The sequence below is a fragment of the Artemia franciscana genome, chromosome 5 (assembly GCF_032884065.1).
Source record: "Artemia franciscana chromosome 5, ASM3288406v1, whole genome shotgun sequence".
Lineage (NCBI taxonomy): Eukaryota > Metazoa > Arthropoda > Branchiopoda > Anostraca > Artemiidae > Artemia > Artemia franciscana.
Window position 1 is genome coordinate 3,740,781 of NC_088867.1, and position 16,733 is coordinate 3,757,513.

Consider the following 16,733-nt stretch of genomic DNA (forward strand, 5'->3'; position numbering starts at 1 on the left):
CCACCGGCCAAGCCTTCCTATGCAGTTATTCTCAAGAAGCCCCCCTTAGACCTTAAAAAGCCTGACTCCTGTAAAGCTTATCTGGAGCATCTTTGTGGAGAAGTTAGTGGGAATATAATCGAGCTTCGTCCCAGTAGAGAATCCTGGAAAGTAGTCACAAAGAATAAAAGTGGTGCCGAATCTATTATGTCACGCATAACCGGGAATAACCCTGATGTCGAGCCTAAACTCCAATGCCCCTCCTTTTTCGGTATTATCCGTTGTGTTCCTAAAGACCTGAATAAAAATAGCCCATGCGATCTGATTGTTAACTGTTTGAAAGCAACTCAAATCCGAAACACCCGTTCGTTTAAGCTTCTTTTTGAGCCTAAAGAGGACCTCGAGTCTTCTATTCGCTTTCCGCCCATCATAGGGTTCGAAAGACTCCCCATTAGTATATTTCAACGCTTGCCACCCCAATACTTTTCTTGCCAGTCATATGGTCATTTTGCGTCTGCGTGCTCAGGTACCCGAAAATGTTCCAGGTGTGGTGAGGCTGGCCACTCCACAACCAAAGATAATCCTTGTACCAAGGCACTTAAGTGTGCTCTTTACAATTCCTCCGACCCCCCATGTTACACTTTTAAATGTCCTGTCACTCAGTCTCTTCTAAAGAATTCCAATGCCTGAAGAAACCTTAAAAATTGTATCGTGTAACATCAATGGGAAAGTTCTACCGAAACATCACCTACTGTCTGAACTTTGCTTGCGGTTTGACGTGGTGGGTCTTCAAGAACATTTCTTGTGAAGCGATAGTCGTCAACTGTTGGAGTTCACGTCTTCTCATAATCTGTTTTTCCACCATGCTAAGTCCACTCGCGGTAGGCCTTCAGGTGGTTTGGCCCTGATGATACGGAAAGAGCTACTTGGTAACCTAGTTGCTAAGTCTGACAGTTTCCTTGCAGTTGAAGTTTCGAATGTGGTCATATTCGTTGTTTATTTTCCTACTAATTACCATAATGATATGTCTGAGACGAAGTTCTCTCTCACATGTACTTCTATTGCCAAGCTAGTATCAAAATATGAAGATGAAGGCCTAAGTTGTCTCCTGTTTGGTGACTTTAACTTTGAACCGTCTGAGCCTGAAAACAATAGATCTCAGATCTTGCTCCATGCTTGTCAAGTCTCACCTATGTTGGAAATGATCGTGATTTTACGTACATAAATCAATCCAGAGACGCCATTGGGGGGGGGGGGGTCAGGGGGGGGGGGCAAATGCCCTCCCCAGATTTACCAGGGGGCCCAAGCTTCCACCACAAAGGGCCCTTTGTCAGCCATAATAATTCATTATGTCCAACATAATCTATTCTGTCCAATTGATTTGAAATTACTGCACGCCTAGAGCGTAATTACTTAACGACCCTTGGGGTAATTATGCTATTTGCTATTAATCATTGTAAACTTTAAAAGTAGGTAAGATACATAATAAAATTCTCGAGTTCTGTCAAATGCCCATTTCGTAGATGATTACGTGACACGAAATGAGTCGGAGGGGGGGGGGGCAAGATGGAGTTCATGCCCACCCCAAGATTCGGTCCAAATGGTGCCTCTACATCAATCTGGCTCCGCGTCTAAGTTGGACTATTTCTATTGTTCTTCTATGATTAAACCTACCTCTACTACTACGGTTCTTCTTGATTACTCCATATCCGACCACATGCCGATCTGTAATTATTTTCAAATAAAGCCCTTGCCCCAAACTTCACCCATAAATTTCCCACCTAAATGGTTGTTCAGCCTCAACTGGGAAGCTGCTAACATCGATTCCTACCAGAGTTCACGTGACTACGTGCTGTCGAAGATCCGAATTCCTTTCACACTTCTCCGTTGTCTGAACATGACAGTAGACTCAGAAAAAAACTTCCTACTAAACATCTACTGTTCTGAGATAACGCATGCTATCCATACAGCTGAGAAAACTGCAGTTCCGGTCCGCAAAATTCGCCACGGCACGGAAGTGCGTAACTGGCGGAATAATCCTAATCTCCTGGCCGCATGTGATTCAGCAAAATTCTGGCTAAAATTATGGGCAGATTGTGGAAGCCACGCTCCAGAGTAGTCAACGCTGTTCGTATTTACACGAAACGTAAATTTTCCAAAGCCATCACATAGCATAAGGCTAATGAAATTGCCCGTACCAGCGAGATTGTCGATAATTTGCCTCCTGCTTTATGGCATCTTCGAGCTAAGAACAAATCTTCCAATGGCCCGCCCTGCATGCCAGAAAAAGACTGGTGCGACTACTTCAGAGACCAAATTTCAGCCCCTAATTCCTACCTAGGTAATACCTTTTGCCAGGCCCTCGATAAGGAGCTTCAGTTTTCAGTTAAGGATATTGGTGTCCTGGTCACTCCGTCCTTGATGCGTTCCAAAACTGATAAGTTAAAAAAAAAGAAATCTAAGGGCATCGATGGTATATCTGGTACTCATTTAAGCTTTACCAGCAATCTTCTCCTAGAGAACCTTTCTCTGCTATTTCAAATGATTTTCGTTACTGGCATCGTTCCAGACAGCTTTGGTGTTGGATTGGTCCATCCTATTCTCAAAAAAGGTAAACCAGCTGACCAGTGCGCTTCATATCGACTGATCACCGTTTCAACTACTTTTTGTAAGCTATTTGAATCCCTTATTTTGATGAAATTGCACTTCGATGCACTACTCCGGACGATCAGTTCGGGTTCAAAAACCACTCAGGACGGGAACACGTTCACAGCGTTCTTGCAAATCTTCTTATTGATGCAGATAAAAATGGTGATCTCCTCGTCTTTGGAGCACTTGATGTTAGTAGAGCCTTCGATTCTTGCATCCATGGCCATATCCTGCTCAAAGCCCTTTAGCGAGATGTTTCCTCTTGCATCCTTTCCCCTGTTTACAGTATGTACAACAAGCTCTCGGCTGTCATCCTGATCCCCTCTCCGTCCGGCTTTTATCCTTCTAAAGAAATGCTGAGTGTCAAGAAAGGCGTATGTCAAGTTGGCAAAACTTCTCCATCACTGTTTAATAACGCTATTATCGAAGCACAGCAAGTAATAAAGCCGTCGTGCTTTCTTCGTGGGATTAATCTTTCGCTGCTAAACTTTGCTGATGACATTCTTCATGTTTCTCGTTCGACATCTTTATTTCAACAAAATTACGACTCACTTCCAGTGGCAAACAAGCAGATCGGACTTTCCTTCAACGAATCTAAAACAGAACTTCTTTTTTTCAATGGTTCAAAAAATGAGCTTTCAATTAACCTCTCCGTTTAAATTGGCGACACTCTGATTAAGCCTTCTCAGTCCCTTACGTATCTTGACCTTCCTATTTCTTCTACATTGAAGGACACACGATCAGCACTGACAAACCACCTCTGTTCCCGTCTACGAGGGTCTTACGGATTACTTGTTGCCAATGACTATCGTTTCAACCGTCCTCTCCTTGCCCAGCTGTACAATTCTTTGACTACCCCCCATCTGCTTGCTCTGGTTCTCTTCTGGAAAATATTCACAGCTACCGAAAAGAAAGCCATTTGCATCGCATTTTACAGATATACTAAGTTTCTCCTGCGTCTCCCTTTGTGGCACAGCAATGGCGACATCTCCACGAAATATAAGGTCACCAACCCTTCCATGGCCATAGAGAGAATTCAGTACCAATGTTTTAAGAGCCAACCACCCCTGGACTAGTGTTATATTATAATATTTGTAGTGGAAGTGTATTTAAATTTTTGTGCTTTTCTTTCTTTTTCTTTTATATACTCCGTCTTTTCCGTTTTTGACGGGTAATAAATTAATAATAATAATAATTACATAGGTACACTGCCATTTTCTAACGTTACAGCAGAACGCTTGTTCAGTACCCTCAAAGATTTGAAAACAGATAAACGAAACTGTGTGGCGATAATATCGGTTGCGTGTAATGGGGCTAAGACTAAAACGGGAATGAAGAGACTCAATCTCAGTTCCTCTTCTCTTGTCCTTGACCTTGAAATGACGAAGCTTCTGTCAAATGTTAAGGCTTCTGCAACTGCTGAAGAAGCAGCTACGCTTATTTCTGGTTCTGTGGCTCCCTAGGTCGTAGGTAGTGTGCTTAGTTTAGCTGATATTGAGCTTCTTCGTGGCAACTTTCAATTACATATTTTTTTTTGTATAATTGAATATAATTGAAACTTGAAGGCTTTATTTTTTCCTGCACAGTATAGTACAAACAAGGTTTGTTGCAAATACATGTTAGATCATTCGAAAATTCTTTTGGCTTTCCCATCTCAAAATACTGCCTTTTTGGTGCAGAAGAAATTGAAAAAGCTGATTTCCACTCTAGGATTTAAGCAGGCCTAAGTGTTTGAAGCTAGGTAGAACTGCCGGACTGAAAAGGCTTTTGAAACACCAGTCAAGAAAATAAAACCTGTATATATTTTCAACCAATCAGAGAAAAAACGGATTGGCCAGGATTCCTAAACAAAATTCTTTTTATTTATTTTAAGTTTATCTCTGTAAACCGAATCTTACGCATGGAGACCTTTATGGTATTTGTCCGGGATAAATTTTTAACGGTATTGAATTGTCTAGAGCTCTAGACGATTTTTCCGGGGAGAGGAATAATTTTTCCGTGGAGATTTCTAAAAATAAAATGTTTGAAATAAAATAAAAGATTTTTTCCGTCTGAAAGTACGCCCAAGGAGCAACATTAAAATGAACAAAAAATAATATATATATGAAGGGAATAGCCCCCTTTTTTTTACGCTTTAGTTCAGATTTAGTCCCGATTCTGTAAGAACAACTTCCAAAACAATTGAAAAATGTGAAGCTTAAGTACTAAAAAACTTCACCATAAATAAATGGACGTTTAGAAGGGGACAGTCCTCTTACTATGTAATCGTTTCTATTCGTTTTCAGTTTTAATTCTGTTCCTTGCTTTCAGGTGATTTTTTAAAATTAAATTTCTGGTATAAGTTCATGTTTGCTTGCCGAAGAATTTTCGTTAATTTCAAGAAATCATTGCACATGTTATTGCTTTGTATGAGATTATTGCCTTTCTATAGGCTACTTTATTTTCGTCGTCTTTCTGAAAATAAATGACATGAAAATCTCGTTTTCGTGCTACGGGAATAAAGCAGCAAAGATAATATAGAACCTAAAGCAACAAAGTTCCAGAGTGTCATTCAGCCTATTATTTTTTAATTTATTTAAAATAGTTCTGAGGTTTGTCTGCAATACCAGCAAAAATCGTTTTTAGCTATGGGTTCCAATCCTGTACTCTAGAACCTACTCTGTTAAAAACTTGATTTAGTACGCGGATCCAGTCCTACTTGAGCCTGAAAACGAAGCTATAACTAATTTTGGCTCCCAAATTTTGTAACAAAATTACATTTTGAACTTGCCCCCGAAAATTCCCCGAATCTTGAAGACTTGTCCCCGAAAACTCCCCGAATTTTTTAAACTTGTCCCCGAATTTTGAGATTCGAGAGTGGAAGCCCTGAAACCAAGTAACAACTGAAACTATGGCTCTGACGGATTACAAAACTTCCCAAATTGCGCGCTATGAAATGTGTGTCTTGTTTGGAGAAACATTTCGCTACTGTTTACTACCTTTACCGTGCCTACAATTACTAACACCAGCACCAAGAATATTTCCTTGATGGTTCAAAGATTATTCCTCCGTCTGTTTTGTAGTTGTCTTTAATTACAGTTTTCGTTTATTCTTGCATGTTTTAACGTGTCTCTTATTTTTTTCATTTAAGGGTGTTGGGAATATTGAACTGAATTATAAAAATCCTTTTCAGTTTTTGCCTTATAATTCTAGTTGGTTTATGAGGTTTTTCATGTGACATTTATCACCTGAGGCTTAAAATAATTTACAAAAAGCCTTGCTGCTTGTCACTATCATATTAAATCGGTGAATTTGGTGAAATCGGTGATTTTTCAGAATAACGCCAAGCAAGAAGGGGTAATCTTTGCCCAAAAGCTTCATTTTGCCAAAAGTTATACATAACACGGGGTCAAATAGCATCTATCTATGTTAAAACCCATAAGTCCTGCTCTGAGACTGTGAGTCGAAGTAAGAGGAAAGTCAAGAGCAGATTTGGTGTCGGTGTTGTTTTTTTTTTTCACTTTAATTCTTAGACATGTTTTTGCTATTAACCTTGATGAATTTTTATAAAATATATACAAAGATAAATATTTGTTAATAACAAATTCTAATGACTGCTTATTTTAAGAAAAATTAGAGAATTTACGATTTAAATTATAAGTTTTGGAAATATTGGGTTTGTTAGAGGTTTGTGGATAACCTGTATTATTAGATTTATTTTTCTTATTTATATAACTTATTCATATTTATTTTTTTACATTTCCGCTAAAGTTTCATTTTTGTCCCAAATCTCTAAGAATGACTCCTGAAACATTAAGGCTGTTTAATTAAAACAATAAAATATGTTTTAAAAGTACTAAAAACTAGGAGGGGACTACCCCTTCATATATAGAATAATTTCTGTTCGTTTTAATGTTGCTCCTTACTTTCAGCCGAAAGATCTTCAAACAAACCTTTTAAATCTTTAAAATTTGTATATATCCAGACTATGTGGATAACCTGTATTATTAGATTTATTTTTCTTATTCATATAACTTAATCATATTTATTTTTTTATTGTTTTATTAGATAATGCTAGAAAATCCTGCGCCCCCTTCATTGAAAGTCTCTTCCCCCATGAGAAGTTCCTCCATGGAAAGATCCTCCCACGTAACCACCCCCCTCACCCCCCCCCAACCAAAAAAAAACTTGAAAACGTCTGTACACTTCCCAGTAACCATTACTATATGCAAACACAGGTCAAAGTTAGTAACTTGCAGCCCCTCCCATGGGGACTGCGGGGGAGTAAGTCGTCCCCAAAGACACGTTTATTAGGTTTGTGGGTTTGCTAGAGGTTGCGAGAGGTATACTTTGTGTACAGGGTGTCTACAAAGTCTGGATACATTTTGATATTTATTTATGCTATTTTTCATTCCCAGATCGAATGATGGCTCTGTCTAAGGAAAAAAAAAATTGAATTGGTACTCTTGAGTGGCGAGGGAAGTTTACGGGGTTGAACTTTCCAGGGAAAATTTTACTCTGAGGGAGTTTGCCAGAATTCTTATACTTTTTTCTTTGTCGATGTAATTTTACATGTGAAAATGTTAAGGGTAATTGTCAAGGGAAAAGTTTCACCGGGTTGGATATACTATGCGTTGCTCCCACATTTTATGTGGGAGGAAATTTCCATGGAGGGATCTTGCGTGGGGGGATATAGTTTTCTAAGGAGGGGAGCTGGATTTCCTGGCATTACTTAAAAACGATCAGAAATTAAAATAAAGTTTTTTCGACTGAAAGTAAGAAAGAACATTAAAAGGAACAAAACTCTTCCTTATATAGGGGGGGGGGTTGCCTCCTACTTAATACCTTGATCTTTCCGCTAAAGTTTCATTTTTGTCCCAAATCTCTAAGAATGACTCCTGAAACATTAAGGCTGTTTAATTAAAACAATAAAATATGTTTTAAAAGTACTAAAAACTAGGAGGGGACTACCCCTTCATATATAGAATAATTTCTGTTCGTTTTAATGTTGCTCCTTACTTTCAGCCGAAAGATCTTCAAACAAACCTTTTAAATCTTTAAAATTTGTATATATCCAGACTTTGTGGATAACCTGTATTATTAGATTTTTCGTCTGGACTGCAGTAACCAATTATTTTTATTTATTTTTTTATTCCTTTTTGTTTATATGAATGAACTGTTTTCCATCCCAAATTTAAATCAAAAACCTCTCAGTAATGCATCTTTCAAAAAAGAGCAAAGGGACCTTACAATGTATCTTACAAAAATTAGGTGTCAGAAAATCATCTTCTTGTATTTGCAACAAAATCTTTCGAAATTGAAAGCAAGATAAAAATATTATTTCTAAGCTTAACAAAGGTCATTGAGTGTATTTATGATGTCTCACTTTTCTTCTTTTGTGCAATATAAACGAATTTATATTGCACAGAAAGGTGTTACAACATATTTTATAAAGGTGTTGGAAAATCATCTTCTTTGGTGAAATTTTATTTTTATAAGAGATATTGAATGCGAGAAATGAGTTACATCTGATCTTTCGGAAACCTTCTTTTTAAAAAGCTGTCTACCAAGTATTTCCGACCCAAAGACATTATTCTTAAATCTTGCAATATCCTCCCCAAGGAAAAACTTGCAGAGCCGTCCATTGTAAATATTGCACAAAGCTACAAAAAATTATTATCGACTAAACCAGTCGAGTTTGTATTAAATAAAAAAAAAACAAGTTTTTTTAACTGAAAGTAAGGGGCGATATCAAAACTTAAAGTAAACAGAAATTACTTCGTATGTGAAAGGGGCTGCTCCCTCATTAACGCCCAGCTCTTTACGCTAAGTTTTTTACTGTTTTATATAGTAGAGTTGAGAGAAACAGTCAAACTTTTTACTTGTTTTTAACTGTTTTAAAAAGTAGAGTTGAGAGAAACAGTCAAACTTTAGCGTAAAGAGCGGGGTGTTAATGAGGGAGCTGCCCCTTTCATGTACGAAGTAATTTCTGTTCGTTTTAAGTTTTAATGTCGCTCCTTACTTTCAGTTAAAAAAACATGTTTTTTTTTATTTAATTTCTGAACGTTTTTGAATTAATGCGTATTTTGATTTTGGCTCTCCGCAGATGAATAATTAACAAAATTTGCATATTTATTTTATTGGCTAAAAGACTTTCTCATAGTTTTGATCGAATGATTTTGAGAAAAAAGAGCGAGGGAGGAGGCTTAGTTGCCCTCCTATTTTTGGTTACTTAAAAAGGCAACTAGAACTTTTAATTTTTTACGAACGTTTTTATTAGTAAAAGATATGCGTAACTTACAAATTAGCTTACGTAACGAACTTCAGATGAGTCAAAGGGTAGCCAACCCCCCCCCCTCCCCTCACGTCGTATTTTACACAAATGCATCGGATAAAAATTTTGAGATAGTCCAAAGATTATAGCCTATAATAAGGCCTTTGGGGTGACAGAATTTCCAAGAGCTTGTGGGTAAGGGTCTTAAATTATGCCTGTGGCCAGTGGCCACTATTGTAAATTGCTGGAAAAGGAGCGTCGGATCTATTTAGGCTACCACGGATGACCTAGCCTATTTGGCATTCATTAGGGTCACTTGGTCTTTCTACTTGAAGACTTGCTCCTTCAAGGTTTTTCCTGTCAACTTACTTAGGATCACCTTTCCAGCCGCATGAACCTCGTCAAGAGTAACATCTGGGGAAGAAGTTGTACCGTTGGCAGTGTTTCTAAGCTGATCGTCTGCAGTGAATGGAGAAGATTCTCCTAAGTATCCAACGAGCTTATGGGTGTTGTTGCAGTCATGCTATTTTCTACTGGAACTCATGTTGCGATTCTGTTTACTATTCAAGTAACCAATTTTTGTCAAATTCTGCATCAAGAGGTTGATCTCAAGGCACGCTGGTCTTGAAAGTACCCAGATGACTCTCTATTGTTCTGTTATTCCACCTCCAGTCGTAAGACCGCCCGATGTCTTAAGGCTTTGCATATATTATCGTTCGATGATAAGATCTGCCGAGAGCCCGGCCCAGCGTCGCTCTGATCTTCTAATTGTGTAACCTCCGTGTTCAAATGTTTCGAAGATTTTTGGGTGACTATTTTGGAGCTTGCAAGTACAGATCCTACAGGGCCAGTCTTTCGCAACGTTTGAATTTGAGCAGTATTTTAGTTGCTTGAGCTGGGGATTCTGACTGAGATCTTCGGGTGGGAGGTATCTATCTAGAACGTCTTTGAAGACAGTAGATATGTTTAAATAAACCAAGGTTGCTTGCTTGTCTTCAAGGAGATTGGCATATATAGCCGAGCTCACGAGAATGTGAGCACGACTAGCTCTGGAAATTGCTTTCCAGAGAGAAAGGGCGGTACTGCACCAGGCGCGTATACCAATTCCAGGACCCCCTTCAGACCAGAACCTTGCATGAGGTGTCCCATGCATCCGACGAAATTCATAATCAAATGGAAACCTCCCAGCTTGAGAACAATGCTACCCAGCTCAATCGTGGTGTCGGACTTCAGGATCTTCATTGACTTCTACTAGAGCGGCTGATCAAATGTGATAACTGGTGTGAATCCGTATGTTCTCTCTTGCCAAGCAACAAAGCGCGAGGTTGACTAAAGGAAGGATTTGCTACTAGACGGGAGATCAATCATGGGCGAAAACAATATGCTTGCCTCACTGGGAAGGTATCCAGTTTTATTGTGAATTTTGTTAGAGAAAACTGACTGCATGAAACCATTCTAAAATATTTTGCATTTGTGTAGTTTTATTTTGCGGATAGGTGGCTCTGCAAGGCTGAGCACAAAAAACAACTTTGAAAAGAGCGTATAAGATCAATCCATGATTGTACCAGAAACTGAATATCAGAAGGGGCTTTAGAAAGGTCTGTAGGAATAGATATCTATTTGGAAATTGTTATTTGTAGAGAATAGTGAAAATGAATCGAGAATTTGTGCTCATCTTCAGAAAATACCGTATGAACATGGTCACTTGTGTGTTTTGTTTATGCTTCCTTTAAATTTAAAAATTAAAAATAAAACAATAAAATTAGAAAATGTGAAGTTTGTGTTATATTTTACTCAAATACTGTCATTTCTTGAAAAGGAAACCAACAGGCTGCTTTTCTCAGATACTTATTTTTCCTTATTCTTCCTTATTTTCCTTATTCTCGGATACTGGGAAAATAAAAATGTAGCAGAGAAAAACAAGAAAAAAGGTTATTTCGCAACGTGAAGGAGATTTAGATTTTTGATAGATTGATTTTGATGGAGATTTAGATTTTGATTTTTGTAGAGCTCTCTTTTTTTCTGTATCAATTCTTATCTGGTTCGACCATTTTTTTTTCCGTATCTCTCTCCTACTTATCCTTACCTTAATCTATACCTATACTTAACCTATACCTTTATTATACTTAACCTATACCTTTATTATACTTAACCTACACCTTAAACCTTAAGGAATAAATGTCAGTATATGTCAATCAAACTGACAATCGGTCATTCATTTAGTGTTGTTTTTTTTATATCAGTAAATCACAAATTATGTTCTAAAATTGAGAAGGCATGGGGTTTATTAGCCCTACTAATATTATTTTTTCTCATTTTGAGTTTTGACTCGGCTATTTATTGTAATTTCTGTTTTTGAGTGTCATTTATTATTGATATTGGTTTGTGATAGTTTTACGCTTGGAAGATTATTTGCCTTTATTTCTGCTAATTTTTGGCTTAATGGAGCTCTTAAAATTTTTCTTTAACTTTTTTGGAATTATTTTTTTTTAAATAATCCTAAGAAAGACATGGTAGATCCACACAGTTTAATTTTTTTAAGCACAGTTGCCACGGGTCTGCCTCGAAGGGTCAAATCATTGCAGTTGGGGGAGGGGGTTAAGTGACAAAGAATTGTGTTTTTCAGGACAAAATGTAAAAATTTCTGTTTTCGGAAGAGGATGTCATGCATAAATTTGCGCGTTTCCTCCCCCCCCCTTGTTGAAGAACATTCAGAGATACATGTAGGAAGCGATCAGAAAATGAAGTTTTTTCAATAATAAAGATTGTTTGGAAGCTCAGGTCAATTTTTTGCATTATTTGTTTTCTTTTCTCCTTTTTTTTCAACGCAGGTTTACGATGTCTAACACACTAAACATAAGGCCTATTGGCAAAGTCTGATTTTTTCTTCCTATTTTTTGTCAATGAATACTCACTCTTTCGCTCCTTACTACAGCTCGTTACCACGAACTGTTTGAAAAGGATAGCGGCATTCTTTTCGACGTTATCCATACATGGTAGCGAAAACACTTCCGTTCCGACAATAGGTATCTTACGATTCTTTTCAATTTTATTATCTGTTCACGTGCAAAATAAAAACGAAAAAAAACGTCAATTTCTGCTGCTGGTTAGGATACTCCTCAGATGTTCATTTTTGCATTCTTCTTTCGCCACTTTTTGTCCAGGCACCCAAAAAATGTACAATTTTGATATTGTTATTTGATATATTAGATGCAGCGACGAATAATCAACCGAGCAAAGTGTACTATAAAGTTCTTATTCTAGTTTGGATTGTCGGAGCGTTTTGCTATTTTTTGGGAAACAAATCTTTTTTGCCACCGGCTAGGATATTATAAAAGTTCTTTTTCCACCGAATCCAAAACAAATTAAAATATTCCATTTTATTTAGTAGATGCAATGACGAATGATCAAACGAAAGAAACATGGCAGTAAGATATTTATTTCGGCGAGGATTATCTTTTGCCACTTTTTTGGGAACATGCTTGTCAATATCCCTGCTTGCCACTGCACTGGCAACACACGGTTGGATAGAAGCCAAAGCATATAGAACAGCTAATCCTGAGGAATCAGATGGAAGAATACAACTTGGTCTGTTTTCAGGAAAGCGGGAGTTAAATGTTGCCTATGGATGGAGAACATACGATATGAAAGGTAGAAACTCTCATCCTATCAGTATAAACTGAGCAGAGTCAAAAGACCCAATTGGGTTAAAACTTTAACTATCAAAACTAATAAGGTAAAATTTATCTACCAAGACCATTAAACAATAATTTGAAACTTGTTCGTAACCTTGTTTTTATCCTGCGTTTCCATTTTAAAAAGCACAAATAATTGCAGAAAATTACCAATCTGGCCATGCTTAAATTTCTGTTAATTAAGTAAGCTCCAGAAGCTCAGACAGTGGAACCAATTCACAAAATGGGGGGGGGGAGGGGTCAGAATGTATATTTCAAAATCTAGAATGGACAATTTAGATTTTGTCTATTATTTTGATGAAAATACAAATACCAAGGTCCATAGTTTTCTTTCGCAGTTGAAAATAGTTTGAAAGAATAGGAAGATGGGTTTTTAAATCAAGATTAGAATATTAGAACCTACAGTGATTACAGTAGTCAAGTATGGCTCTGAAACGTGTAAGTAAACTTCTGAAGCTCAGACAGTGGTACCATTTCAAAAAAAACGTGGGGGGGGGGGTAGAATGTATATTTCAAAATCTAGTAGGGGCAATTTAGATTGTGTCTATTCTTTTAATGAAAATACAAATATCAAGGTCCAGAGTTTTCTTTCCCAGTTGAAAAAAGTTTGAAAGAATAAGAAGATTAGCTTTTTAACCAAGTGCCTCTGCATTTGAAAACATGTATATTTTATCTTAACAAATATTATACAAGATCGTATCTTCAAAAGAAAATACCGAAAATGGCATCTTTCATCTCCCCCCCCCCAAATCTAGGGGACAATTACGCCTTCCATAACTCTCTAATTGATGCCTCTGCTCTCTCCATTTATGATTGATTAACTAACCTCAGCTACTTTCTATGCTAGTAATAGCCCCTAATTTTAGAATTTCTAACGAACCACAGTTCGTTACCACGAACGGTTTGATTGGAATATTAGAAGCTACAGTGACTGCAGTAGTCAAGTATGGCTCTGAGGCGTGGGTGCTCCGAAATGAGCAGGAGGATTTGCTAGATGTTTTCACGGTCTGACTGACCGTCTTTCAACAGTTAGCTCTATGAAAAATTAAATATAAAAAAACAAGTTTTTTTTAAATGAAAGTAAGGAGTGACATTAAAACTTAAAACGAACAAAAATTACTCCGTATATGAAAGAAGCTTTTCCTCCTCAACGCCTCGCTCTTCACGCTAAAGTTTGACTCTTTCTTTTAACTCTACTTTTTAAAACAGTAAAAAAAACTTCAGCGTAAAGAGCAGGGTGTTGAGGAAGAAAAGCCCCTTTCATATACGGAGTAATTTCTGTTCGTTTTAAGTTTTAATGTCACTCCTTACTTTCATTTAAAAAAACTTGTTTTTTTTTATTTAATGCATATTTTGATCTTGGCTCTCCGCACATAAATAATTAAAGCGAAATTTGCATATTAATTTTTTTTGGCCAAATGGCTTTCTCATAGTTTTAATCGGAAGATTTTGAGAAAAAAGGAGCAAGGGAGGAGGCCTAGTTGCCCACCATTGTTTTGATTACTTAAAAAGGCAACTAGGACTTTTAATTTTTTACGAAAGTTTTCATTAGTAAAAAATATATGTAACTTACGAATTAACTTACGTAACTAACATCTATATTCGTATGTTTTTATTGCGTATGGGAGGGGAGTTCACCCCTCGTCGATACCTCGCTCTTTACACTAAAGATTAAATTTTGTCCCAATTCCTTAAGAATGACCCCTGAATCACAAAGGACGTAGAATAAATAGTTGGAACTACTAAAAATACTTTAGCGTAAAGAGCGAGGTATTACGAGGAGGTAAACCTCTCATATGCGTAATAATTTCTGTTCGTTCTATGTTTTAATGCTGCTTCTCACTTTCAGCAGTAAAAAACTTATTCATATTTATTTTTTTATTGTTTTTTTAGATAATGCTAGAAAATCCTGCGCCCCCTTCATTGAAAGTCTCTTCCCCCATGAGAAGTTCCTCCATGGAAAGATCCTCCCACGTAACCACCCCCCTCAACCCCCCCCCCCCCCACCACCAAAAAAACCCTTGAAAACGTCTGTACACTTCCCAGTAACCATTACTATATGCAAACACAGGTCAAAGTTAGTAACTTGCAGCCCCTCCCACGGGGACTGCGGGGGGGTATCGTCCCCAAAGACACAGTTATTAGGTTTTTCGACTATGGTGAATAAAATGGCTGTCTCATAATTTTGATCCGGTGACTTTGGGGGGAAATGTGCGTGGGAGGGGGCCTAGGTGCCCTCCAATTTTTTGGTCACTCAAAAGGGCACTAGAACTTTTAATTTCCTTTGGAATGAGCTCTCTTGAGACATTCTAGGACCACTGAGTCGATACGATCACCCCTGAAAAAAAAAAAAAAAAACACGCATCCGTGATTTGTCTTCTGGCAAAAAATGTGAAATTCCACATTTTTGTAGATAGGAGCTTGAAACTTCTACAATAAGGTTCTCTGATACGCTTAATCTGATGGTGCGATATAAGATTGTATGACTTTTAGGGGGTGTTTCCCCCTATTTTCTAAAATGAGGCAACTTTTCTCAGGCTCGTAATTTTTTATGTGTAAGACTAATCTAGATGAAACTTATATATTTAAAATCAGCATTAAAATGCAACTTTTGATGTAACTATTTTTGTAACTATTTTGTAACCATTTTTTAGAGTTTCGGTTACTATTGAGCCGGGTCGCTCCTTACTAGAGTTCGTTACCATGAACTGTTTGATGTGGTTCGTACAGCCCTTTTGTGATTTCGATCAGACGTACTTTTTTCAGAGAGAATATAATAAATGTGAACATTTTCTGTGGAAAATATGATTGTAAATATATAGGACAGATTCTTTCAATTATAGTCAAAATATAATTAGGCAATTGATTGATAGGAAAAGTTATATTACCATGTAAGAAGATGATGTGCCAAAAATATAGTATGATTGTAATAAAATTATAATACAATTTATATAACTATAAGTTGGCTATAATATAATTATCAGTTCTAGACTGAATATGTATAAGAATCTACGGAAATAACGGGTTTCTCTACGAATAGTGCAATACCTAACCACAAGGGTGAGTGTTTACTTCTATAAGGGTGACTATAATAATATATAATATTGTGTAACATATAATTTATAGAAAAGTTTGACCATTCCAACTGAAAATACTTGGATTAAGACAAACAAAATATATAAATTTCTTTACAAAAAATGTCATCTTTGTGGTGTTTTTACGAAAGATCCTTCCCTGTTTGCATTGTGTAGCAGTTATCAAACTATTCGTGATAACGAATAGTAAGTAAGAAGCGACGCAGCCCAATACTAATCGAAACTGTCAAAAACGGAATTTTGATATCAATAGGCATATAAAAAGAATTGGATTTTTATGCTGATTTTAAATACAAGTTTTATTAAGTTTAGACTTACCCATTAAAGGTTACGAGCCTGAGAAAAGTTGCCTGATTTTCGAAAAATGGAGGAGATACCCCCTAAAATTTATACAATCTTAATGAAAATTACACCGTCAGATTCAGCGTATCAGAAAACCCTATTGTAGAGGTTTCAAGCTCCTATCTCTAAAAATTGTGGAATTTTGAGCCTTTTGCCAAAGATATATTACGGATGCGTGTTTTTTTTTTTTCCAGGGGTGATTGTATTGACCCAGTGGGCCTAGAACTTCGGGAAAGGGTTCATTCTAATTGAAAGTAAAAGTTCTAGTTCCCTTCTTAAGTGGCTGTAAAAATGAAGGGCAACTAGGCCCCCTCCCATGCCACTTTTTTCCCAAAATTGTCTGATCAAAATTCTGAGATTGCTATTTTGTTCAGCATAGTTGAAAGGCGTAATAACTATGTCTTTGGAGACAAGTTGACCCCCCAGAGCCCCTGGGGAAAGGTCTTCAATTTATAAAACGTGCCTACTGTTTACGTATAGTATTTATTATTGGGAAGTGTGCATACATTTGTCGGGTGGGGAAGGGAGGACGAATATTTTTCTGGGGGACTTGGCAAGGGGAGAAATTTCCACGACGAGGGAATTTTCTAAGGAGTGAACTTTTCAGGAGTGAACTTTATACTGGGGGAATTTGCTAGAATTCCTATAAAAAATTTCTTTATGGCTTTCTTCTTTCTTGCTTTCTCTTTACTGGCTCAATTTCACGCGTGCAGGGGTTAA

The 16,733-nt window shown here is 37.1% G+C and overlaps 1 protein-coding gene across 3 annotated transcripts in view; it reads left to right on the forward strand.

Annotated features, from left to right (window-relative positions):
• LOC136026892 (uncharacterized) overlaps positions 1-16,733 on the forward strand; it is a 39,562-nt gene that overhangs the window by 8,207 nt on the left and 14,622 nt on the right. For 2 of the 3 annotated variants that reach the window (XM_065703699.1, XM_065703700.1), the window contains exon 2: positions 12,270-12,532. In XM_065703699.1, the coding sequence (XP_065559771.1) occupies positions 12,304-12,532 (229 nt within the window). In that variant the 5' untranslated portion in view covers positions 12,270-12,303. The remainder of the gene's footprint in view (positions 1-12,269; positions 12,533-16,733) is intronic. The other variant, XM_065703701.1, reaches the window with a different exon arrangement.